The 25,621-nt window shown below is 42.2% G+C and overlaps 1 protein-coding gene across 1 annotated transcript; it reads left to right on the top strand.

Moving 5' to 3' along the window:
• The first annotated feature begins 1,295 nt into the window (after nt 1-1,295).
• Nucleotides 1,296-25,141, top strand: DUPD1 (dual specificity phosphatase and pro isomerase domain containing 1). The gene is made up of 4 exons (XM_010185806.1): nt 1,296-1,346; nt 9,544-9,757; nt 19,609-19,829; nt 24,845-25,141. The coding sequence occupies exons 2-4, from the start codon at nt 9,582-9,584 to the stop codon at nt 25,090-25,092; spliced, it is 645 nt and encodes a 214-aa protein (XP_010184108.1). The 5' UTR covers nt 1,296-1,346; nt 9,544-9,581; the 3' UTR covers nt 25,093-25,141.
• Nucleotides 25,142-25,621: the final 480 nt, after the last annotated feature.

A 25,621-nucleotide genomic window follows, 5' to 3' on the forward strand; every position in this document is an offset into this window, starting at 1 on the left:
TGAAAAGTGGATGTTCATCAACAACTGGCTGCTTTTTGCATGCACTGTGGTAAAGCAGGAAGCAATGTGAGCCAGAAAGATAGGCAAGCAGCACACACGGCTCTGCTCGGTGAGACCCTTCTGTTGAGATGGACAACTCCACAGAAATGTCCAGGAGGTCCAAAAAGCAGGTGCAGAGACCAATGGGCTACTTCCCAGTATCATATGCTTCTCCTGACTGGCCTCATTGCCCCCTTCTCCCAGTCCCAGACAGAAGGCAATGGATGTGAGTAATTTCCTCTGAGAAATACCAATACTCACATGACAGCTGGAGCTGTCATTGCAAACCCAGGTTCAGCACTGAAATCTCATTACTCCTAATGAAATCATCTGAGTTGGCAACACTGAGGCATGGTTTGGTGCAGAACACTTGGGGAGAGTGTGTTGTGTTCCAGCTCCTCACCTACAATCACTGATGGGAGGGATCATTCACCTGCAATCACTGATCCCTCTCTAGCAGACAGCCCTGTGGGCCACAAAGGTCACTGCTCTCACAGTGGATGAAGTCCTGGAGTGGAGGAGGTATGGCTCTGACAGCGGGGAACTCAGGTTTGATCTTTGATGAATCTGACCATGGCTTACCACAGAAAGTTTTAAACTTTCTGCAATAGGGAGGCATAAATATCTTCAGGAATTCTTTTTAGGAAAGTAAGGAGTTTTTCAAAGGTTGGAGAGCGTACCTCTTCTCATGTAGGAGGTTGGAGTGTGTACCTCCTCATGCCCCTGCTCATGTCACCAGAGTTGGGCAGGGCTAAGCACCACATCACTTTCTCAGGAAAGGCACCTTAGAAGTAAGATGGATACTGAGAGTGGCACCGCTGAAGAAAACTAAGACAGTAGGTAGGGGTAGGTGGCTTTCTGGTGGTGCACATGCAAGAGAAGGATCTTGTCAGGATGCCACCTCTCCCCTTGCCCGTTGTTGTGCCAATGCCAGGTCACTTGTGCACAATATGACAGAAAACAGCAGTGCAGTGCTCCTAACCCAGATGCAGCAGTAAACATAGCATCGGGCTTGACAAGAGGACAAGAAGATGAGTTTTGGTTTATCACACTCGACACGCAGGCATCACATTATCTTAGTCGTACTAGGTAATTAAATTGCTGGGTTTAATATTTCGGGTCACATCAGGGAATAGTTTTACCAGCAGATGTAAAGATCATCCTTTGGAGTGGGTGGCACTCAAGGTCAGAGTCAGCAAATCCTCCTCTAAAAATAGAGGCTAGTTGCAAAGTTGGTAAGATTTCTTTTGTCGTTCTGCTGCACTTCAGAGGATCCAGCCACCTAGAGCACCTAGCTAAGCTCACAGGTAAGCCGAAGCAACATACATTTCCCGATGTACTATTTGTGCTTCTTTTATAACGTAGTTTAGTAAACCAGGGAGGGGACCGAGAGCTAGCAAACTTTCTACGGTAACTGATAACTTCACAAACTTGTGGCAGAGAAAAAAAGAAAAGCTTAAAACTACTGCAGTCAAAGGGGTTTTGAAAGTATAATTAGCAATTTTTTAAACAATAAACTGGTCATGTTACAGAAATGACTTTATAAAACAGGGAGTCAGATGCTGAAACTGTATTTATCTTAGAGATAATTTTATTTGAATTTTAAAAGCTACAAATAAAAAAACTAGCAATTTTTCAATTGTGACATTGGTCTCAGAATATTTTGCTTATTCTCAATAATTGCTTCACCCTCCAGTCAATTCTAACTTTTCCAAATGAATTACAGTTCTCTCAGATGACACTGTGTTGTAAGTTTCTTTGGGCACTCTCACAATATTTAATGAAACCTCAGCTTAATCTGTTTTAAATTAACCAGTTCAGTCAACAATAAAGAATGAGGGCAAAAAATAAGTTTTTAAAAAGTCATCAGTGGCCTAAAAGTCATTGAAATAGTTGGTTAGTTTTGAATATTCACAGCAGGAGGGTCTGGGGAATAACTGCACAGAGGCTACGATTCTTCTGGATTTAAACTGTTTAAAGATGAATACATTGGATGAACTATTTTACAGTTCCTGAATGCTTCAAGCATAAGAATGCAGAGGTAAAATAAAGTAACTGAAGTAAATGACAGTTTTTGGGGAAGGCTGGGACAGCAATAAGGAACGCAGTATTGTGTTGCTCTCCATTTAAGTAAACTGCAGGTACACCAAGGATTTCCAGTTTTGGCTGTGCAGCACTTTGCTTCATTCTTTTAGAGAAAGATTTTTTGAAGGACCTACACTTCCTCCCTTCCAAGGAGTATTTGTACAAAACGATTTTTTTTTTTTTTGGTCTAGTGTTAGGGGAAAAAAAACCCACTCAAGGAACCTTTGCAGCCCTGGACTTCATTGAGGTACTCTGGGGTGCAAGCACCCAGGGTACACAGGAAGCATACAGCTCTTCATGGCTATTGCAAAATGTCACAGGGATGGCACATCAGAGAGCACTATTTTAAATTCATTTAGTTAAATCAACCCACAAAGCAAGCTTTTGCCACTGCAGCAAACCAACTCACAGCTCAAGTCATGTCCTTCAAGTCATTAAAAACTTAGAAACCAAAGCACTGTTTATCCTCCTCCCAAGCACAAACACTGCACTCCAGACAGCATGTGCATTGGCTTCTGCAAGGAAAACTTTCCAGTTTATAAAACAGCCCTCTGCTTAGTCATACTCAAAAAGGGTAAGTACTTTTTCACCCTGAAGGGAGGTATGTACCTGGCATGCTGGCTGGAAACAGAGGAACAAAACATTTCTTAAGAATTCGGGAAGTTGCTCAATGGATCCCCTCTCACTGTTTCTGAAGACCCTCAGTCATTAGAGCTGATTTTTGTCAGTCTTCAGCACTGACAGGGTGCTTGCCTGGAGACAGGTTACCAAACTCAAGACTTTTGCACATTTTTCGGAAGTGTAGGAGAACTGGTCTTCTCCATCCTTACCGTACCTCAGGTACTTCCATCTCTTGAACACAATTGTTACAGACGCTGTTCCTCCACGAAGGTCTTATCTAAGGTAGTTATTAAACTGAAAGAAATAGGTAAATAAATATAAAAGCATTATTTTTGCAGTTGTCTGGATGCCAAGAAAGTCTCAGGTCTGGACTCCCTGGAAGACAGATGTCCTCTGATTTCAGTGGAGTTGAATTCCACCTAAATAAATAAAAACATTCAAATAAGTCAGCTCTCCATCCAACATCAGAAAAGAAAATGGGAATAGTTTCACAGTAACAAGCACTTAATGCACAAAAATGGTATCTTAACAATCATAATTACAGGGGTTTTTCACTTTGTTGTTGTTCTTTCAAATTTAGTGTTCATGGCAGTAGATAAAGTCAGTCCTCGGACCTGGGGTTCAGATCACTGACAAATTTCAAGGGCACCATGTTTATCTCTTACTGCATTGGTGTGTGCATAACATCTACTGGAAATGCTATTGCTTCTGTAGACTTCTTAAGGAAGACCCAGAGCTGCTTTGGTTGTTTTCTTTCTCTCCCTTGGCATCTCGAAATAAAAAATTAAGATAAGGTTCCAGTCCTTTTTCAGAGCTGTCATGAGGAAAGAGGTAGGAAGCAAAATCTGAAAGCATCAAAAAACAGGAATAAAATTAAAATCTGCCTCTGCATTTACAAATAGGTTAATATATTTAGGTATTTGCTGGATGCTGAAAACCTTCAATTCCCAGCTAAACCAGAAGAATTTGTGATTGCTCAGCATTTTCAGGGAAAAGTAGCTTTTAGGCAATTCTCAGAGTACAAAATCAAGGCTGGTATATTTGTGCACATCAAATTAAATTTAATAAAGCCAGCATCAAAAGCCCCAGTACCACAGGTGATTGATGTTATATGGGCTAGGAGAACTCCCAAGAGCAGGAAACACAGGCATTAAAGAATTTAAATTATTCTGCTACATAAATATGGACTGAAGTGGGCATTTAAGGCAAGGAAGCCCTGTGTCCTATGTCAGGCAGGACAGAAGAGCTAACAGGATCACAGCGTTGCTTCTGAAGGAAAGAGTAAGGAAAATTGTCTTCTGTCTCCATTTTTCTTCCCACCTTTTATTTGTTTAACCTCTTTTATTTGTTTAACCTCTTGTTGCATGTTCGTACCAACACCACCAGGCTCTGACCTTATCGGGATCTGTAGCTTCAGGCACACAAACACAGCTACAAATTGGCAGTCAGAGTACATACGCTTGGCTCAACAGCAGTGATGGAGGAACCCCCCTGGGTCAGGGAGGGGTGCAGGGAAGAAGAGGGTACATAGGTCCTTGTGAAGGACACAGGCAATCCTTTTCTGTCTGTGTCTGCTCGCTTTGTTTTTGTTTTTTTTTTTTTTTAATCTCTATGGCTGACTTGGATCTTAACTCCCAGGCATAAATCTTGCCAAATTGTTTGGCAATAAGGCTTGCACAGCACACTGAGCCAAAAATATTAAGAAACATAGTATTTTGTTATGTAGATAATGACTTATAGATTTCAGTCTCGAAGTACTTAAACTTCCACTACATCTGGAAAACCAGCATTAGAAATGTACATGCCACCACTGAAGCTCTGATGTTCACCTCCAGATATGAACCCCATTTCCCCTCCCCCATCTGCAGGATTACCAAACTGTAGAGCTCATGACTGATGTCTCCAGAAGCATTAACTAACGCCCTACAGCTTTGGGGTGGGGAAGGCACATCCCTCCTGTTGAACAAATTTGAAAATGGGCCACTATGTTCTGTGCCTTCCCAGGGCTTTCCTGGAAATGTTGGGTTCATTGGCGTAGTTCAAGGGACTCCGAACAAGGTGCAGAAAGGAAATCTTTCCCTGCCAGACTGTGTTCACTCTCCGAATTAAACAGCAGATAGACTGGCAGAGTTTTCTTTTTTTCTCCTTGCACTTTCCTTCCTCCCTCCTAGTTCTGTTAAAAATAAAATAAAAAAGCTAAAGAGCTCTACAAGCAATTCCATTTGGCAGCTGTAGAGAGGATAGTGAACATAAAGAAGAGATTCCTTTGCTGAGCCTAATGCATGCTGCTTATCCAAATTAGCCACACAATTACTTCTATCAATGCAAAAATAGTTTAATTTTTTTTTCTAGTGCACAGCACTTGAGAATGACTTAAAATGCAGTGTAATTTGCCACAGTGTATGTCCTGAAGTGGCTCGCTAATGAAAAGAGGATTAACTCTCCATTATTCTGAATTACCATTTTGTGAAATCACTAACAATATTTTAATTTATATACATATTACCCAAGGGGCAGAAATATTCCAGCCATCCAAGTGATTAACAAATAAAATTCATTAGATAACATGCACTTTGGTCTTATTTATGAAGAGAAAGATTAGGGTATAAAAATGCAGATGACTGAATCTTTATCATCCTTGTTCTGATAATACACTTCAGCCCATGACAGCATAATTGGTGAGCACCAGCAGTACAGCGTTATATGCACACACGGGACTGAGAAGCAGAACCTGCAGGATGTCAAGGCTCAGCAGATGAAAGCTCGCAGGCTCAAGCATCGTACCCCAGTCCCACTGAGGCAGATCTGGCACTCAGCTGCTGACCACCCTGCAGGGTGGGTGCAGAGAGGGAACGGGGAAGTCTCAGCAGCTCACAGGGCCTGGCTTTGGCACAGCATAGCAGAGAGCAAGAGAGGAGCTGTGGCTTGGGCACAGGGGAAGGGTGGGATCAGCCACAGATTGCCCTGCCTCACTGGAGGACCAGCCCTACTCTAAAGAGCTTTCACATCCAAGGTTGTGTGTCCCCAGCACAGTGCAGAGCCATGGAGTGACTGCCGAGCTGGGACAGGAAAGCTGCACTGGTATGTCTTTCAGCCTGCACTAACCAGTCTGTAAAGGCAAAGCATTTTGGCCCAAATGAAGCATGGCAAGCGGTGGGGGACTGCTCGAGGAGCCTGTGCAGAGGTAACACTGCAATCTGTCTGCTCCATGACTGCACTGGGTGAATACCCTGTGGAGACAGTCTACCCTCTCCAGAGGTCTCCAAAAGAAATCTGAGCTTTTTCTGCCTGGGCTTGTCATCCTCATACAGACAGTCATCCTTATATCCACAACAGCACTAACAACAACCACAGAAAAAAAATGCAATCCAATTTTCACCTTTTAATCTAAGAGGGCAGGCCTAGGGAACAGTATTCCCTCAGCTCTGTTTGGTGTACACAGAACAGTCAATATGAGATGAAGTTAGACATCTTTTGTTTCTGGAAAAACACAAGGCTTTCTGTCCTTCTTCCCCACAAACCAATGCTTTGTGGCAATTAATTCCAGAGCTCAAGTAGCTAACCAGCTCCTTTTTCCCTGTTCCCCTCCTCCTAGTTAAACTGTTACTTCTTACCAAGTCTAGAGTCAAATCTGAAACATGCATTTTATGAGAAGAATTTCAACTGCTGCTTTCCTGTGCTCTAACTCAATTTAAAAATCTCCGCAGCAGATAACATTGGCAAGGCATAAAAGAACATAGCTTACTTGAAAGTTCAGGGAGCATATGGCTTCCCAGGACAGACAGAAACGAGTATTTCTCAGCAGAGGTCTAACTTTTCAGCTAACCAAGCTTCAAACTGAGATGGCATTACAGTACCACAAACGATCATTTGCAGATGTAATTGCCCTGTTTTGAGGTCTGCAGTCTACAAGCAGGGCTATTGATGTAACAAATCAATGTGCTGTGGCTACTGAGCGTGATTACCGATTACATTGCTTTCTCTTCTTCCCTTCTTCCCCATTTCCTCCTATTTTATGGAGCCACGAATAAAAGCACAGTCAGTCCTTCAGCATCGAGGCAACAGGCTCAGTTAAGATAACTCCTTACGAGACAAATAGCAGTTCTTATCAAGTTCTAGATAACAGCCTATTCCCTCCCAACATCAGATCGTATTAGATTTTTATCTCTGACAGTCTAACATTATCTCCACTGTTGAGTCTGCATGTAGAATTAGCATAATTTTGGCATGGAAAGGTAAAAGGCTCTCCTGGGGAATGGCTACTGGGGACACAGAGATGGGACTTGGAGATACTCAGAGGCACAGAAGAGCAAGCCCAAGGTAAATTTGCTAGAAGCTGGAATTCTCAGGGCCCTTTAAAAATCTCAGCAGAGGACCACTTAGCTAAACATCATCATCATGTTTTAGGAAGCTTGGCTGAAAGATAGATCCCCTTGCCAGTGAAAGCAAGCCAATTTTTGAACAAAGGTGTACAGATGCCAAACAGAACCTGACTCCACAATCTTGCCTAGCTTTGGAGTAGGAAAAGAGGAATCATTTGGCTTTTTCAAGTTCTGTGGAGAAACAGACTATGACAGGCACAAAAGAGCCCAAACTGAGGAAACAAACCCCATGGGTATACGGAGTGCCAGTGAAAAATGGTCATCCTGCTTGCAGGAGAGCTCTACAACAGCTGCACGAAGGCATCAGCCAGATTTTTGTAATGAGAAGGACACAAACGTTACCAGCAGCCAAAATAAAACAAAATGTGGGAGCTGCTACAGGATTTATCTGTAAAAAAGGTGGATTTTTGGCAGGCTGTACTCCCATACTTCATAAGATAAAGCCCAACTCCACCCCTTCTTGTTACAAGTCTCCTACAGAACTGCAAGGTTCAACTTCTCCCTTGAAGGGAATGAGAGACAGGAGCAGCTACTGCCCCAAGACATCAGGCAGTCCAGGAGGAGAAACAAGGTAGACCCAACAGGGAGATGGAACAGACAAGTCTGCAGCACAAGGCTGGCATCATAGGGAAAAGGGAAACTTGTTTTCAGATGACAAGAGGGGAAGACGGTTAAGTGACAACTGGCAACAGGGTAAATGAGAGATCAGGCATGTGGCCAGCCCCAAAATCTAGTTCCTAGAGGTTTGCTGTAGCATGACAATCAGCTGCATGAGCAGTTTAACTTCCTGCTGACAACTTGCAGAACAAAATGTGCTTTGCCTTCAGAAATGCGCAAATCTACAGAGGAAAACTAAAGGAGACATTGCAACACCCATGTTCCTCACAATAAGTCTTCCCCAACACTGTACCTGGATCTGCAACATGAGTATTTGTCTGGCAGTCTGCAGTTTTCAGTGCAGTTAATTTGGACTGCAAAGCTCTCGTGTTCATCTGTATCACTCATCAACCACTCCCTTTTTCCTTCTTTACTGAGAATATGTGGATGTACTGTACCTTAGGACTCCCACTGCATGATTCTCTTCAAGTAATCAAAAAATTAAAATAAAAAATAATCTGAAAAACCCTAGACCAAAGAGACCCAACACTGTGTGTGGGGATACCAGCTGACTTCTCTGGCAGGACAGTGCAGTTGCCACACCTGAACCAAGGAGCACAGCATTGCACTCTTGGGGCTGTACTGCACCTGCAGTGGCTATTGCTGGTGCAAGGGTCTCTGCATCACACATTTCACCAGGCTTTTACTCGAGATACTCCAGCTAAAGTTAAACACAGGTGCAAAAACCCCAGCTGTCCAAGAGACAAGAATATTCTTGCAAACTTACAGTTACCTGCCACGTCCTAGGGCAGTGACTTCATAAAGGCATGGATGAGGGAGCCATTGAGACTCAGGTCATTATCTGGCCTTCAAATTCACTCACCAGCTCTGTGAAAACTTTAGGCTGCCCTCTGAGGCCTTGTGACATCAGTGCACAGCTCCTAAGTAAGGCACAGGCTTGGGGAAGTGGGGGAGGAAGGAGACCACCTAAACTTGGCTGTAAGCATTGACTCCACAGCTGAGGGACATAAACTCTACAGGGGAAATGTCTAAATCAGGACAGCTGCTGAGGAAATCACAGCAAGCAGGGGAGAATCTGGAGCTTTGAAAGAAGTGTAAAGCTGACACCAAAGGATTCAATACCAGCAGACAGCTCAAACACACAGGACATTAAGGTTGTCAGTTCTTAGCGACACAGCTTGATGACAACATGGCCAGGCTAAGGACGTTGGTTTTGGCAACATTTTGTCAGTCAGTGGTGCTGCAAAAAGGGAAACTCCCATTCCTGGAAACAGGCTCAAGCTTCAGTGTGCAGGGCTGCATTAGGATTTTGGAAGAGCAAAACAGTTACACCCAGCATTTACCTGAACAGACATATTTAATCTCCCCAGGTTCCTGAAAAATCACATAAAGGAGAAGCCTTTAAGGAGATTTGCAGTTTATGATAAAGAAATATCTTACACTTCCCCCATCCAGTTCCCCTAGGTGCTTTAGATACCTTGGATCAGGCTGCTAGATCTACCAAATTCTAATCAGTGGACTGATTTTTCTAGGAAACAAATTCCCACTGGAGACAAAACTTCAGCAATCACAAACCTTTGGCTTTTGTTCCCATTGCTGGTGAGCTTCTCCAACAAAGCATTCCTCACCTAGTTCAGTGGAGGCAAAAATCCAGATGTGAATCTGTGTCTGCCACAGTGCAGGTACCTCCATCTCACAACACACCCAGTCACACCTGGGCACTGCTGCTCCCTGTGTCCCACAGCTGGAGCAGAACTTGCTTGCTTTGGCTTAACATTCTCTATTGGTTGCATTCCAGTTTCTTGCACGTCCTGAGCACACTACTCCACGGAAAAGATGTCATCAGCAGGTCTGAAAGCTGGGAAGAAAAATGCATACACAGCAGTCAAAGTAGATCCTGATGGGGATTACTGTACACCAGGTGCGTTTGAATTGGAGCGACTCTTCTGGAAAGGATGCCCGAAGTACACTCATGTCAATGAAGTCTGGCCCAACCTTTACATAGGAGATGAGTAAGTGTGTACATAGTACCTCTACATAGCAGATGAGTAACTGTGCCTAGTACATCTCTTCTACGCAGGAGATGACTAAGCTGTACCAACTACAGCTCACCCACTGAGCAGGGTGCTTCTTTCCTCCTACCCATTTGCCAGTGTTTAGCAGTGATGATGTGATTTGTTGAGCTACTGACAGACGCCAGGGTTCAACAGAGCATTCGGAGCCTGGCATGGCCCGTACAGATAGGAGCACGCTGTGTTGTTCAGGGCTGCTTGAAGAAGGCGCTGGATAAGCGCAGCAGGGTCTGCTGTTAAAGACTGAGTAACAGGAGCAGTTGTGGCACCAGTGTAGGCTGCAGAGATTGAAGGTAGCCATGACCTGTTTTTACATGTCTCATTTCAAGGAGTGATTTGTCATTTATCTCTGAGTGAAAGTCCTGCCACAGCTATACTGACAGATAAGCATGGCCTAGATGTGCTTGACCACAGGTTAGGTTGGTTTAAGCCTAAAATGTAGTTCTTGAAAAGTGACTGAAAAGACAGCTCAACCTGCAGCGGTATTTCTGCATTTCCAATCCTGTGTTGGTGTAGATGGAATAATATGCATTTCCAAATTACTCAAGAGATTAATACAAACAGAACAGGAAGGCAAAGCTGCAGAGATGTGTCTCAGATCAGACCAAGTATGATTTGGAAAAAAAAAGCCAAACAAACCCACAAAGCAGACTCAGCTCTGCTAAGCACAGCACTAAGCTAGAAACAGACTATTCTGACAAGCAGAGATGAGTGCTGCAGCAGGAGAAATGCCATCAGAAAATGCCCCAATACAAACCCTGAGCAGAGCAAGAGAGCTTTTCTTACCCCTTAGGCATTATTGGTCCTCTTCCCATTTTCCTCTACAGCCTGCTCTAACATGACATTTCCTTTACATAATCATTGTAAGGCACAAACAGGAGCCCCACTGGCTCCAAAGTTCTCAGTAATTTTTTTAAAAGGTCCTAAAATTCATCTGTTGCCAGCTTATAAAAGAGGAAAGATATACAGCCCTGAAAGTTACAAGACTCCTAATATCATTGGCCAATTACTTCTGTGGCGCCAGAGGCAACAGAAAGACACGTAAGAGTTCTGGGCTTTAACCAAGAGAGTTCCCACTTTGAGAGACAGAAAAAAACCTAATCTATATATATTTTAAGCCATGGGAAGAGCTTGGCCAAATGACACAGGGACAAAGGAAAAGAGAGTTGAGTTGTCCTCTCCTCATCCTAACCTGCCCCTCTGAAGCTATTTCTCACTCAAGATTCAGTGTAAAGAACAGCCTATTCTGGCATTTATTTCCTGCTTCCTTGTTCAAAACCACCAGCAGAATTGTTCTGAATGAAGCCATTAGAATAATTTCTCTCTTATTTCTGTGGGGAAGCTACAACTCTGCCCTCTGATCAAAGGGATCTAATGAGACAACAGGTCTTTGGACAGTCAGTCTCTTAAGCCCAGGACACCAGCCACTAATCCTTTTGTGTAATTATTCCTATAGCAGTGGCTTGTTACACCTTGTATTTAATAAATGCTAGGACTCTGAATACAATACACACCTGTACACTGCACAAACTAACCAGAGGAACAGAAAATCAGGCTTCTTGAGAGGTATTACAACCACTTACACTCGGCAGATTTTATTTCTGCAGGGGATGGGTCTTAAGTCAGGAGGAAAAGCAATGGTGCTTCAAGGGGAAACCAAGTACCCCACATGACTGGGACGAAAGAACGAGAAAGCCAAGGGAGAAAAAGAAGTGGGGAGCAGGTGGGGGGTGAACAGAAGTGAAACTTCATGAAAAAATGAGGCTCCCTGCAAGGGAATTGTTGTCAGCTGGATAATGGCAAACTTGACATCCAGTAGCAGAAGTAGAAGATGAGAACTGGTCTGCAGCTTTCATTACCAGAACTAAAATTTGAAGCGGGCAAAGTCCAGGGACCTCTATATCTTTCCTTTTCCTTTTTTCTTTTCCTCACATCTTACTCCTGACCAACCGCTTCCCCATGCAGTGTGGCAGGGTTTTTTCTATTGTTTAATATCTTGCTATAGCACTGGCCGCCAAAAAGCTGCCACGGAGACATGAACAGATGTTAGGTGTATTTGCATCCTTAGCCATGCTAAATTAAGGTTGATTTTGAGTTTAGTGGAGCTCATCAACAAAATCAAGTGAACTCACACATGCAGAGTTTATCTTCAGAGCCTTCACATCTGTGCTTCATTCCTGTCTCCTGCATTTGCAAGGTTAACAGGACTTGTGACTGCTTATGGAAATGCTAATTAATTACCCTGACTAGTAACCGCATCTTCCTTCTAATGCAATACAGGCTATCAAGGAGCCCTGTGAGGCCACTCAATCCTTTTGTTACAAGGCTTTGCTGCAGATGTTGCCCAGAGGCAATGAAATCTCCATGAGCCTGTCAGGCCCAGAATAATCAAAGCCTCAAAATATAACACGCTGTTCAGCTCCGATTGAAATTTTCCTCCAGCAAGTTCCAAGGACTTTTAAAGACCAGACACTGGAACTTGTGGGAGACAGCACAGTGATAGGACTAAAACATACTTTGCCAAGATTTTGATTCATCTGCTACCAGGATTGCTTGCATGTATTCTCCTCACATCCAGACGCCTTCCAAAGGGATAGAAAGCAGGTCTGCCTTGCTCCTTGCACTGCATGGCCAGTTCCACTGGCTAATCTCAAGCCTGCTTGGCTGACCACAATCAGATGGAAAACCTCTGCCAGTTATGCAGCTTGTAGTTTCTTCTTGCAGCTCTTCAATGGTTGCATTATTACCTGAGATGATGTCCATGGTTCCACATTTCTGAATTTCAAGGTATATTTTAGCTGAGTACCAAAAGCCTCCCAAGATTTAATTTTCCTCTTAACCATCTTCTAGCTCTCATTAGGATGTAAGGCCTGATCACAATTTCAGGTCTTTCTGTGTTCCCAAACTAGTCCCAGACGAAAAATAAGTCTTCTGGATTCTAATTCCTTATAGGTTAAATATGAAAAAAATATTTTTCTAGATACTCAGCTGTACTGAGCTTGAACTTCAAGAAAGTTATGGTCCATGTTTGTCCCAGCAGAGCCCCAGGGCTTATAGTCTTGAGAACCAACACAGGTAAGGTTAACAAGACACATGAGTAACTCAGATCCACAGATTGATGTGTATGATAATTAAATACATAAGTAATCTTTAAATATATGCCTAACTAAAAGTAATTCTCTCCTCTTCCCTTTTTCCAGAAAAACAACACAGTATGGCTTTTTCCAAGTGACTAAGTAGAAAGACAATTTATACTGATCTAGAAGAAAACAGATGGGACTTGCTCAGGGTAGCAAATCGTTATCTCCCGCTGTTCAGCACTATGAACTCCTAGGATCTACACCAGTATTAATCATACAACAGGAGTGCGTGCAGATTCAGATTAGAACACTCTTGAGGATGCAGTTTCAACTCTGCTAGTATGAGAATCTGCCAGTTGTAACAGCAGTTTAATAATCCAGAAAATCAGATCTGTAACACCAGACCATAAACCTCCTGAAGTAGCAACAGTTTCCAAGACAAGTAACATTTCCCCACGCAACATCATCTCTGTCTATAGGTGATTTCTAACACTTGGTGAGTGACTGAAGTCAAGACCAAAACTGACTACAACACATGCAATTGATGCCTTTGCTGTATAGAAAGCAGAAGCACTTCCTGCATCTAGGTTGTATCACTTACAAAAAAAAAATCCACCATTTTGGGCTAGAGGAAAATGGACCACTAACTCTTTTTCTACCAGATATTACGAAGATCCTCTTCAGCATTTTCAGTGGTACCTAAAGATTCTTCTAATTCACACTGAACAGGAGGTATCCACAGAAATGGAGCAACACCTCAGAAGGAAAAGGGGATACAGTGCTACACTATCTCTAGATTCCCTCAGTGCTGGAGTTACCAAAAGAAATTGGGTCAGTATTATTGGAAATTCTCAACATCTCTCCTCGGGAGGGAGAACTGCCAGATTTTCTTAAGAAAGTGTCAGTATTGCCTATATTCAGGAAGCTTCTTTCTGACACTGACCATCTGGTAAATTATCATCCCACACCGAGATTTCCTTCAGCATTTAACAAAGTGGAAAAGTTTGAGAGACTGTTCCTCTTCTAGTAACATGTTGCCTCAGATTTCCTTGTGTTTTGTCAATCTGGGTCATGTCAATCTGCGGCTTTAATAGTCTATACTGAAACATGTTTGCATTGCTCAACCTTCGCATGAAGCAGAAGACCAGGCTGTATTTAAGAGCGTTCCAGTCTCCTGGTTAACCAGTACCAGCTATAAGGTGCTGACTTACCTGTGGAGGGAGCTGCTCTGCTCACACCCTGATGAGGCATTTCAGAGCACTACTTCCCTTCCTTTAAATGCACTTGTGTTTTCATCATCTTCTCTTTATTAGCTGCTTTTAATATACTTAATATTTGATGTAGAGATGCAGCCTACAGTACCTGCAAGTTGGTTTTACCTTCTCTTCCAACTCCATCGGTTTGGGCATCTTCCTGATGAAAGCAACTGGGACTAAAGCTTGTTATGACAATATTTTTTGAAGAGAGAGAGAAGGGACTTGGTACACTGGAGAAAGCAACTTGAAAAGAAGATTTTCCTTTCACATTATAACTACTTACATTGTTGCTTCCAGAAGAAGCCAGAGTTTGCCACAGCACTTGCTTTTAATCTTACAAATCTTAGCTTTAAAACTGATGGCAGGCACAGTTAGAGCCCTCTACTTGCCCTTGCACAACCCAAGAGATGTAAACAGTCTTTTGGGAACCATCTGAAAATGGATGATGTTTTTGTTTAGGTCACTCTTCCCTCTTGGTGACAGACTGTTATTATCAATATAACCCTATGTGAAAGTGATTTTATATCAGATTTTCACCATTTAGGTGGCATTCCCATATCAAAGTACTCCCCTTTGCCTCAGAACTTTAAAAACATGTTTATGAGTCCATCTGTCCTACAGTAAATGCAGGGTCTGAATCAGCAAAGCAGTGAGCTTTTGCTTAACATGCTTTGCTATAGAGAGAAGGACTTCTGGGTATGCTTAACTTCTAGCATATGTTTATGTGCTCTGAATTGAAGAGCTGATGAGTTTTTACATGGGACCAATCTACCCAGTTCATCTCTTCCTGAACTGAATTATACTGAAATTTTCACTGTTATCTCCCAGGGCCACACTTCACCTTCTCTGCACGGGAACACATTCAAGGCAGACACTGGAGACCACAGTTTCACCGCACTGTGTAAAAGGAAATCAAGTGCTAATAGCACAGATGGTGGAGATATACAAAATGAAAACAATTGCAAGAGTAGTCAAATGCTTATGGCTTCACCTACACTGGCAATTGCAGCAAACTCTTCTTCACAATGGCTACTTAAAATTCAACCTTATCACAAAAATGGAAATATTAATTGGAATTTATTAGGAAACAGCAGCATCCAAAGAAGGAAGAAGAGGAATATTGTTAGCTTGACTATTAAACTCTGGTAGCGAGCCAATTGCAAGGGAAAAAAATCTGTGCCATTTCTAGCTGAAAGCAAATTAGTTATAAATCCTCCAATAAGGTATATGATTCAATGCCCCTGAATGATCCTATGCTATTAGTCACTTCAACCAATCGGATATCTGCAGATATTTATGCTTGATTTGTTCCTTCCTTTCATCTAAAATACTGATACCTCAGTCATAGTAAAAACTGCAATGAAGGCCAAAAGCATTCCCCCTTGGAACATAAACAGGAGTAACATGCATGATAAAACACACCAAAAAAAAAATAGGCCTTGAGTTAAGTAAACAGATAATGAGGGATGCTTCCACAACAGCATCTACAGTACAGATTCAGTTGAGGTTGGAAAGCAAACCAGTCATTCACACAAAGACGGAGTTCACTGACGGCTAAAGCCAGTCCAAGTAAACACGTCAAAGGGCACAGTAACATTTCCATTTACAAGCGTATGGGCCTCCCTATATGAGGGCTTAACAGCCTATTTCTTACTCTGTCAACTGGCAATCAATGCGCTGCAGACCCAGCATGACCTCAAGTTTAACTGCCTGTATTATGGCAGTGTCAGCATCTCAGCACAGGCCATCCCTGCCCAACAGTATTTATGATCAATGTGCAAGGAAAAAAAGACAGCTGATGGGAGTGACAAAGCAGACAGACCCAGGTCAGTATGACCAGTGGTGGTCCAACAGGACTGTCTGCCTAGCTTTTGGGGGAAAGTCTTACAATAAAAAAAATAGGAAATTTTTTAAAAGAACAGTAGAGGTATCTTTTATGAAAACGTAATTATCAAGTACAAGATGGGGGGGATAGAGAGAAAGGAGAAAGGACATCCTTACTAATCTCCATATCAAGTTTGAAACCAAGCACTCTTGCTCTTGAGTGTCACTTCAGCTTTCTTCAAAAGATACAGATTCTAAAGCCCAAGGCAGGCACCTCTAGCAGGCCAGCGAGCCCCATTTTCTATTGCACAGGAACTGTTTCCTCAGATCTCTACACAACATTATGTATTAGAAATCTTAGAAAAAGCTCTGCACAGAGACTATTGTCCAGGGTATCTGCTGGAAGAAAGGTACCTGACATCCTCTTTACAAATTACACACAAAAGCTCAGCCTGCAGATGCACAAGCCAGATATCCACGAGACCTACACCGACTGTGTTTCATTTAGCCAGGGCAAATGCATTAGGACTTGGTTCAACTACAAAGTCCTACCACACCTATACACAGCAGAGTTTGAGTATCTGTTCCAGTGAAAATGTGGAGATCTTAACAGATTCAACTGCTCAACACTGAGGGTTTGTTTTCTGGTAGTTTACTAGATTAGCAACATCAGCAGTAGAAAATGTGCGTCAATATTATAAAGAAAATCATTATATTGGGCAAGGATACACTTAGTCCAGAAGGATATTGCTGAATCAGTGCATATAACACATATACTTAAAAGCAGGTAACATTTTAAATATCAGCCTATTCCAAGCATTGAGGAAGAGAGTTCAAATTCTTCAGTGCCAAAATCAGTGAAGTAAATAACCCTGAAGTATCTCCTTGGTGCACGTGTAATTTACTTCAAAAATAAGATATTTAGCAGAACATGATTTAGGTACATCTGAGCATTTACAATGGGATTTTTGCAACAGCATTCAAGGTTGATCCACTGCTGCTTCTCATTCCCTTTTCAGCCCAAGCCATGGGAAACAGTGAACTATCCAAGTAAAAATGTGCATATTCCCAAATTCCAACAAGCTAAGAGCCAGACAATGCTAATGCAAATTCTGATGCAAAGTTAACACCTAACTGCCTCAGCTTTAATTGTTTAAATAAAAAAGAGAAGGATTAATTCCATTCTGGTGCCCAAATTCACAGTGTGCAGCTACAGGCAAAACTGAGAAGTGAAGGGGGAAGTTCCCTGGAGTTTGGTCAGACTGAGCCGACTGCTTATGCAGTCAGTGAAATACATATCCCTTCTTTCTGAATACCTATTGAAACACTGGGGCCACTCAACACTTGAAAAATGAAATCCTAAGACACAGAACAACTGTGTAAGTGCAACTGTCAGAAACAAATGCATTAGATGCACCCACTGTGTCTAAAGGCAATCTCCTGAGAACCTAATCAAGGAAACAGGAAAATGTGATTTCAGATGAATGCAAGTGTCAAATGTTAACGATTGCTGTGTGACCTATTGTTTGATATTGTCCTTTCTTGGAACAACTTCATAATTTAATTCAAATGCTATTTATTAGCCTGAGCAGTGCTTGCAGAATTCAGTTTGGTAATACCTACAGTCCCTCAAAAACCTTGCTTTTCCCACCGATCCTAACTACACTGCAATCCTACTTACTATTCTGCATGTAGTTCTCCACTTGCAGATGTTTCAGTTGAGCACAGATCTCTGACCTGAAAACATCAGCCTTTCATGATTTGTTGGATACATGCTTTGGGCCAAGTCTGGTGAACAGAATACATTTTCTTTACATCAGGGAGGCAAAACAAGACTTAATACGAAAGCAGAATCTGTAGTTCACCTCAAGCCCATTGAAGCCAAGAGAAGTAGTTATTCACTGCACCCTTACTCTTTAGCCAGGACATTTAATATGTTTTTAAGTACCGGCCACCCTTATAGTCCAGAACTAAAGTGCCTTTGCTTTATGTGTATAGAGCATATGCACCTGAAGAGAAACCCCTAACAGGAGGGAGAAAAACGAAAGTCTGTCTAGGTCAATCACTGCAACAAAGGGAAGGAATAAGCATTATTTAACCTGAGGTGAATTTGGCAAATCACAGCATTAGCAGCAAGACGCTGCTGCTTCTCTGTCCTCTAGAGACTACTGAGCTTAGGCAGACATCACCACACTGACCGGAGTTTTTCTTTCTTTTTAAATCATCACATAGGGGACTTAAGACTTTATTTCATACCAAAAGCGCCAGTAGGCTCAAGACATTATCATTCCTGACCAGAAAGGAATTTCTGCAGGGAGAAAGGCCTACTCAGAGCAGCCTATTATCAGGAGCTTAATTTAAATCAGAAAGAGCACCTAAGACCTTCAGTGCCCATATATCGGTTAAATGCTCTAATCACTAGGTTCTTGACTGCCCAAAGGGGGATTTCGACTCTGACAAAGGCTGGGAAGGTGGAGTCAACTTCAAACCATTCTGAGCTGTCACCACTAGAATTACGAAACGCAACAGGTAGCTCACCACACCATCCCGTGTGGCAGCAGCTGTAGTTACACATTGAAATGCTCAGGAAACATTCATGGAGAGAGGTACTTCTGGTTGGAAAAAGCTGTTTCATATCATGCACTAATTCATATATGGCAGCAGTAGTAATGTGAAAATATATTAACAGATTAAAGCCTATGGAATTTTTGTAAAAGGTTTAGTAGCTTTTCTAAGTACTAATGAAACATGACAGTTTTTCCAGAACAAAACATTCCAAAACTTACAGCTTTCTGTAAGAGACCCAAAAAAGTTTTACATACTTGTCCACAAACTGCAATTTTTGAGGCATTTCAGGCTGCTGGAAAGCACTTACAGTGGGTATGGGGCACACAAAAATCTATTATTTCCTCTCCTGACTTCCCTTGTCCAAGGGAAGAGAGGACAAGAATAAATTAGAATTTCAGCTTTCACTGAAGCCTAACATTCAATTCCACTCCATATCTAGTCTTTTTTGCTTTAGACCTCTGCTTTAACTAAATGTGACAGTAAAAGGAAACCTGACAGGGAGCTGTGACCACAGATGGCTGATTTTTTAAATTATTTTTATTTTTTAAAATATAAATGGAGAAAAAACTTGGCAACTTCTTCTAGGGATGAAAAGCTTCTTTTTGAATCCCAGATGATTCTACTACTCACATATCACTGACTCTTTTATTAGTTCTGCAATATCAATTGATGAGACAGAAAGGGAAAGCAGCATTCATGGGTCCTATTTCAAGTTCTGCCACTGATTTACTTTTATGACTTTACATAGTTCATTCTATTTCTTTCCGTATCTCAAGTTTCTTCTTGTACAAGAGGGACAGAAGCCAGTATTGCCAAAATTAGAAAGGTGCCAGCAAAAGAAATTCATTTCTAAGGTGCTCTAAGGACCTGGGAGACATAGTCACAAACTCCAGAAGCATCACTCACTTTGAATGACAGTATGTTAAGATCTTCACATGGTAAAAGATGCATTTTTTGAAGCATTTTCAGTTTCATTAACATTTAGAACATACCAAATCAGATTTTTTTTTTGCTTGCTGGGTAGGAAGCTTCCTCACTTACATGACAGCTCTTGTTTCAACAGGAAAACTGCATTAGATCGCTACAGCCTTGAGAAGGCAGGCTTCACCCACATCCTCAATGCAGCCCATGGTCAGCGGAACGTGGACACAGGACCAGAATATTATCACGACATGACTGTGGAGTACCATGGAGTGGAAGCAGATGATCTCCCCACTTTCAACCTCAGCCAGTTCTTTTATTCAGCTTCTAAATTCATTGATAATGCGCTTCAGGATGAAAGAAGTAAGGAGGGTGCTGAAAATGGTTAAAAATAGTACTATTTACTCCATCTGATTATAAGCATAGTTCCACAGCATTTAACCTTGGGAGAATAAAACAAGCCAAACACATTTTAACAGATAGACCCAGGAGCAGGGAACTTGTTTTACAAGTAGGTAGTGATGTAACTAGGACCTTTCTCACTGCAGAGCTAGTGTCAGCTAAAGAGCCCCTTACCAAGCACTTTGTTATCAAAGTCCACATCACAGCTTGCATTAAGGTCTTCCTGTCTGACAGAGGTTTTTTGTTGTTTTTATGCTTTCATAAACACATCAGAGACAATCACACATTGCATAAGTTCCATTAATTAGCTGTCTTTTCCTCAGATTAGTCCCTATTAGGAAAGGTTTAATGAATACCAGTTGCACAGTGGTGGCAGTGGGACATGAGCGCTCTGCAGAGATCCCAGGCTGTCACTCCGCAGCTTCGTGCTCGGCAGCGTTAGATTCACTCTACAAATATAAAAACCACCTTCCCACCTGGCCATCAGATCTACCCCGAGCTATAACAGATTTCTCTCTCTGCCATCTTCCAAGCAGCAGGGGACCAAAACAACTCAGACAGCAGAGATTCAGAAACATTTCATTAAAGCCTCTGTAATTTCTCAGCTTGATTACTACAATTTATTATATGCTGACCTCCAGCAGTGCTCTATCATAAAGCTTTACACTGATGTGAAGTGCTACAGCCTAGGCCTCACACTGGCTTTCAATATTACTCCTACTCCTTTCCCCTACATGCTTTTTTTTTTTTATAAATCCCTACAGGATATTTTACCAGAAACCAGCTGAGAAACTTAAGACCTTCTTGCTGACCTACAAAGACCTTAATATCAGAGGGTCACGTACCAAGTTTCTAGCCTCATGTCAGCTTCTGTTCTTAGCTGTTTAGCTCAGCTGTAGCCAGCTACTACCTGGCTTGCCCCCAATAGCCAGCCAGGTCTTTAAAAATTTACTCTTTCAGCAAGTACAGTCTACAGCAACAGTCCCTTTTCTCTTGTTCAGAAGAAAGTCTTGAAAGCAGTTCAGTTTTAAAAATCAAAGTCCTAATAGCAGAAGAAACTGCTTCAGGAGCTCACTTGCTTGTGAAGAAAGGTACCTGGCATTTCAAAAACCTATGTCTGAAGCACTGCCTTTGGGAAGGAGTAGAAAACTAACACACACCTGTGTCTAGCCATGGCTGGAGGCCAGAGGTCAGTATCAGACTGGAGCAGCTGAAATAAGAAATGCAGACTTCCTCACTCTCCTGTTCCTGTAACACCTTTCTCTGCTGCAGAGAGGAAAAGAAACAAGCATAACAGAAGCAGCAACGGCTAGAAAAAACTTGCATCCCAATAAATACTGAGGAAGGGAAGGACAGCAGGGAGGGAGTATCATCATTAATGTTTCAAAACCACAACAAAGTCCAGGAAGTTTTCAGACAGTACAAGCACCAGTCCAGCACTGAAACAAGACCAAATCAAAGAGTGACTGAATGAAGTTCTACAAAACAAAACCAAAAAAATCTGCAATTAAATAGATACTACCAATTGCAATAATTTCTGTAGCTATGCACTGCCTGCCACATCCATGTTTTTTAAACAAGGTAGCTAGGATCTTTTCTGGTGGTGATGAATAAAGAATTACCATAGCACTCATGAAGACAAAGAGCAAGCTCTGAACTTTCTCAAGAGGAAAAGTACACTAAATGTGTATCTCCTATCTCAGCCAAAGATATGCACAAAGGCACGTATTCATGGCCCAGAGATTGAGGTTGAACGCATGACAATAGCTTTCCAATATATATTTACAGAACAACAGGACATTCCGGAAGTTAAGACTAAAGAGTAGACTGATGTCTCTTACACTTACAGGAGAAAACACTAGAGGCAAGGAATTAGTGCTCTCTTCCACCAAAATAAATGTTTTATTTGTGAATGCACTAGTGCAGAAAGGTGCTACCTATTTCAAGTGTCTAATGAAAGGACTATTTGCATGTATCTTCCTGACTGACAAATAGCATCCAGATTCCTAAATAGGACTTTATAGTAACAAAGTACCTATCTCCAGTGGGACATGGGACTTCAGTACATGGTGCTAAATACTTCTGATCAGTAACATCATTACTCTCATTTGCTACTTTGCATTAAAATTGATCATATGCAAAGAGAGGGAAAGGGGGGGGGGAATTAATTCAACTTCTGTGACCAGAATGAATGTATTTATGAATTTGCTTTGGTTGTATCACATTGTTTGGGGTGCGACCTTCAGCCAGCCAAGCAATCAAATCCATTGGTGTCTCCATACAATGCCTTTTGCTGGGAAGCTGTGCAATAGTCAGTGTTGTTGAAACAAGTTGTCAGACAAATGAAGAAGCCTCTCTTTCTGCAACAGGCCAGAAAGCTTGGCAGCTTTGATGCTGTCAAAACACAGTCCTAATGCAGTGATTCTGACTTAAGCTTCAAAATCTTTGTGATAGTGGAGAAACTCCCTGATCAGAGTAGTATTTGCAGACTTTAAGCATGGGCTGATGGACTCAAGAACAGTGAACAGCTCAGTTACAAGAGTTAAGTTATATAGGCAAACTTGAAGTGCTCACAATTATGCACGTTATTATTCAGCTGTGCATAAAGATTTCCCCAAACATGCAATTCAGACCATAGGACAGCTTAAAATTTATACCAATGATGCCCAATTAACCTGAAAGGAAGACATTAACTTAAGAGGTTTTTAAGTTCCTTTCTGTGCTACAGATGTAGTACTCATTCCCTTGCTGTGTTAGTTCACCAGAACGTAAAGTGGAGGGGAATAACATCTTCTTTTCTTGTGAAGGCGTCATGGGAAAAAATACACTAAAGACTGAGATGATAAAAAATGTGAGATGAGGCATACGAGGCAGATTGAAAGACCCAAGGCATTGGACCAAAGACACCTCAACATTCATCACTCCACCTGACTCTGGAAAAGGAGTGCTGCATCTAGACAGGTTTTCAAGAAACACAAGCCCAAGTCAAGTGACCGCAGTCAATGACCATAAGTGACCTGTCACCGCTCAGCACACCTTTGGCTCTATGCACCAATATTTCACATTCAGCCACACCTTGAAGGATATAAGTGGTCGAGTCCCTCTTGGGTAAAGGTGGTTCAGAATGGTCCTGATGTCAGAACTGAAGAGACTACAAAATAGTACAGAAGGGATATGGTCCTGCATTTTGCTGCAACAGGCAGTCAGATCGTGAATATTCACAGACATGAGAGGACAGACTTCCATCTTCCTCCAACCAGGAGGCATTTCAGAAAATTGTATGACCATTTTTTTTGCCTTTGTTAACACAATATTAAACTGTACATTTTCTCCTAGATCCCTTGCATTTGCCACCCCCACAAAGCAAAGCCTTCCCTGACCTATCGTAATTTTATCACCTCAACAGCAACCCATTTACAAGGTGGGAAGCTTTAGAGAGAAGCATGAAGGGCTGAACAAATGAGAGTTTCCATCCCTTTCAAATATTTGCAGTAATAATAGAAGGGATTATAATTTTCCAGGAGAGGAAGAAGCACTTTTAGTTATCATACAGACTGGAATTCTGCCAAGATGCCTCTAAGACTATCTGCTGGGATTAGGATGCAGACTGTAACCATTAATCCTCTCGTGTTGGCAGTTCCTGATGCATCCATTACACAGCAACGCTACTTGTGCCAAGACACCCTCTTGTGCCTGGAAGCAAAGGAGTTAATCAGCAGGAGTCATGCCTTTGCATCCAACACTTCTCAGCAGGCATAGCTAACAGAGATAAACTATTATTGGCCCCGATCGGATTTTTTTCTATCCTGTGGCAATTCAGCTTAGCAGAGTGTTAAGAGAGAGTGCTCCAAATCTACTTCCTTCAGCAGTTCAACCCTTTGTGAGACCCCCTCAAGGCCTCTGAATCATTTTTGGAAATCTTTTGAAGTGTTTCAAAACCTGGCAATCAGACAGGAACCCACTTACAGTTCTCTTCCTTCACGTCCCCCAGACACAGCAGATAGGGAAGGTTCCACTTTGACTGACATCCTTGCTGGTACCTGAGGCCAAGGACTTTCTGCCTCTGGACGTCCAAGGTTTAACCAAGCAACATCACAAAGCTAAATCTTGAGGCACATTTATTCAGAGATGACAACTATTAGCAGAGCCTCTGCATTCACAGTATACAAGACAGGCCACTACTGCAAGATGATTCATAGAACAGAGAGGTGGTGGTGGTATGTTACTTTCACTCAACATCACAGGGTAAGGGTACTACCCAGAGATTTCTAAAGCAGCTTTTCTGCAGTTTAAGAGGTGGGTTTCTTTCCATCTCCCTGGTTACACCCTCATCAACTTCTACGGCCTTTGTTATCCTCTGCCCTCAAAAATATCACTGAGCCTTAAAAAATCCATATTTTACTAATAACTACCTACTCACTTTTGGGCTTCAAGTGATGCAATCTACATCCTGAAGGACATTACTGTCAGAACAACAAACAATCAAATGCATTTAACTTTTGTGTCTAGCTGGTAGAACTGGTAAAGGCACCTCGGCGCATATCATTTATCCCCATGTAAGGATGGTTCAACAGCGCACTGGACCCTCCTGCACCCTTGTGCTTTGCTCATTATGCCCAAACGCAGAATTACGTACACACTGCTTATGAGGCATGCAAGGTGAGGCTGCAGTGGGGCTTGCTACGGTACTTAATGCAAAGCTGCAGCCACAAGGGCTTCTCTGCAACCTTTGTTCACAAATAAATTCAAAGATACCTGGTTTAGGATTAAATGGGTAATCTCCAACGTAGACGGTGTTCAGTTACTATAGTAAGATTTACAGCCTCAGTTTTCTCACCTGTAAAGAGACGTGCCTTACCAAAGTGCCGGTAAGAGTAGACAAACCATGAAACACAGCAAAGGCACTACAGAAACAGTCACTGTCAGAAAAAGACCTTACCCAGTACCATCTCTGCATCATCTCTTTGTTTCCACAGACAAAGTTCTGGTTCACTGTGCTATGGGTCGCAGCCGGTCAGCCACACTGGTCTTGGCTTACCTGATGATTTACAAGAACATGACAGTGGTGGATGCCATTGAACAAGTATCAAGACACCGATGCATCCTGCCAAACCGAGGCTTCTTGAAGCAGCTGAGAGAACTGGACATAGCGTTGGCACTGCAGAGGAGGAACACCAAAAACAGCTTACCATCTGATGACGACGAGAACAGCACCACAATCTAGTACTGTTCCTGGCAGGGTCGTGCTACTGGAAAAAGATTCCATAAAAGGAGGGAAGGGGAAGGTGCAGTTAATTACAGTCATAAGCACCATTTGTTATTTGGAAGGAAACACAAAGGTATTTCAAATGCTGTCAAGATGAGAAAGAAGGGAAACCAAATTTAAAACCTATCTTCTTAGACTGTTTCAGCCTTAACAGAATTGTGACATCAACAAGTAAGTTTTACCCTCCGTAAAAAAACCTTTTACAGCACAAATCCAGGAACAACTTAAAGAAATCCCTCTTCTAGCCTAGAACCCCCAAAATCCTGATCTTAAGCCAAGCAAATAGCCTTTAAAAGAGTGGAGCTAGGCATTCCAGAAGAAATTTTGCAGCAAAATACCAAGAAGGTAGCAGCACAGCACCTTGAGCCAGACAAACCTGCCTTTCAGACACATGGCCCAGTCTTTCATTTACCCTGATGGAGAGAGCTGAACTTTCTCACCTCTATGGAGCAGCGTGTTTCTTAACATTAGCCTTACGGACAGGAAT

Source organism: Mesitornis unicolor, unplaced genomic scaffold, assembly GCF_000695765.1.
Source record: "Mesitornis unicolor isolate BGI_N332 unplaced genomic scaffold, ASM69576v1 scaffold1936, whole genome shotgun sequence".
Lineage (NCBI taxonomy): Eukaryota > Metazoa > Chordata > Aves > Mesitornithiformes > Mesitornithidae > Mesitornis > Mesitornis unicolor.

Bases quoted from the DNA above. Each gene is read 5' to 3' on its own strand.
- DUPD1 (XM_010185806.1), top strand. From the start codon at position 9,582: ATGTCATCAGCAGGTCTGAAAGCTGGGAAGAAAAATGCATACACAGCA. The intron at 9,758-19,608 runs GTAAGTGTGTAC...TTGTTTCAACAG, and splicing joins AACCTTTACATAGGAGATGA to GAAAACTGCATTAGATCGCT. The intron at 19,830-24,844 runs GTAAGGAGGGTG...TTGTTTCCACAG, and splicing joins TGCGCTTCAGGATGAAAGAA to ACAAAGTTCTGGTTCACTGT.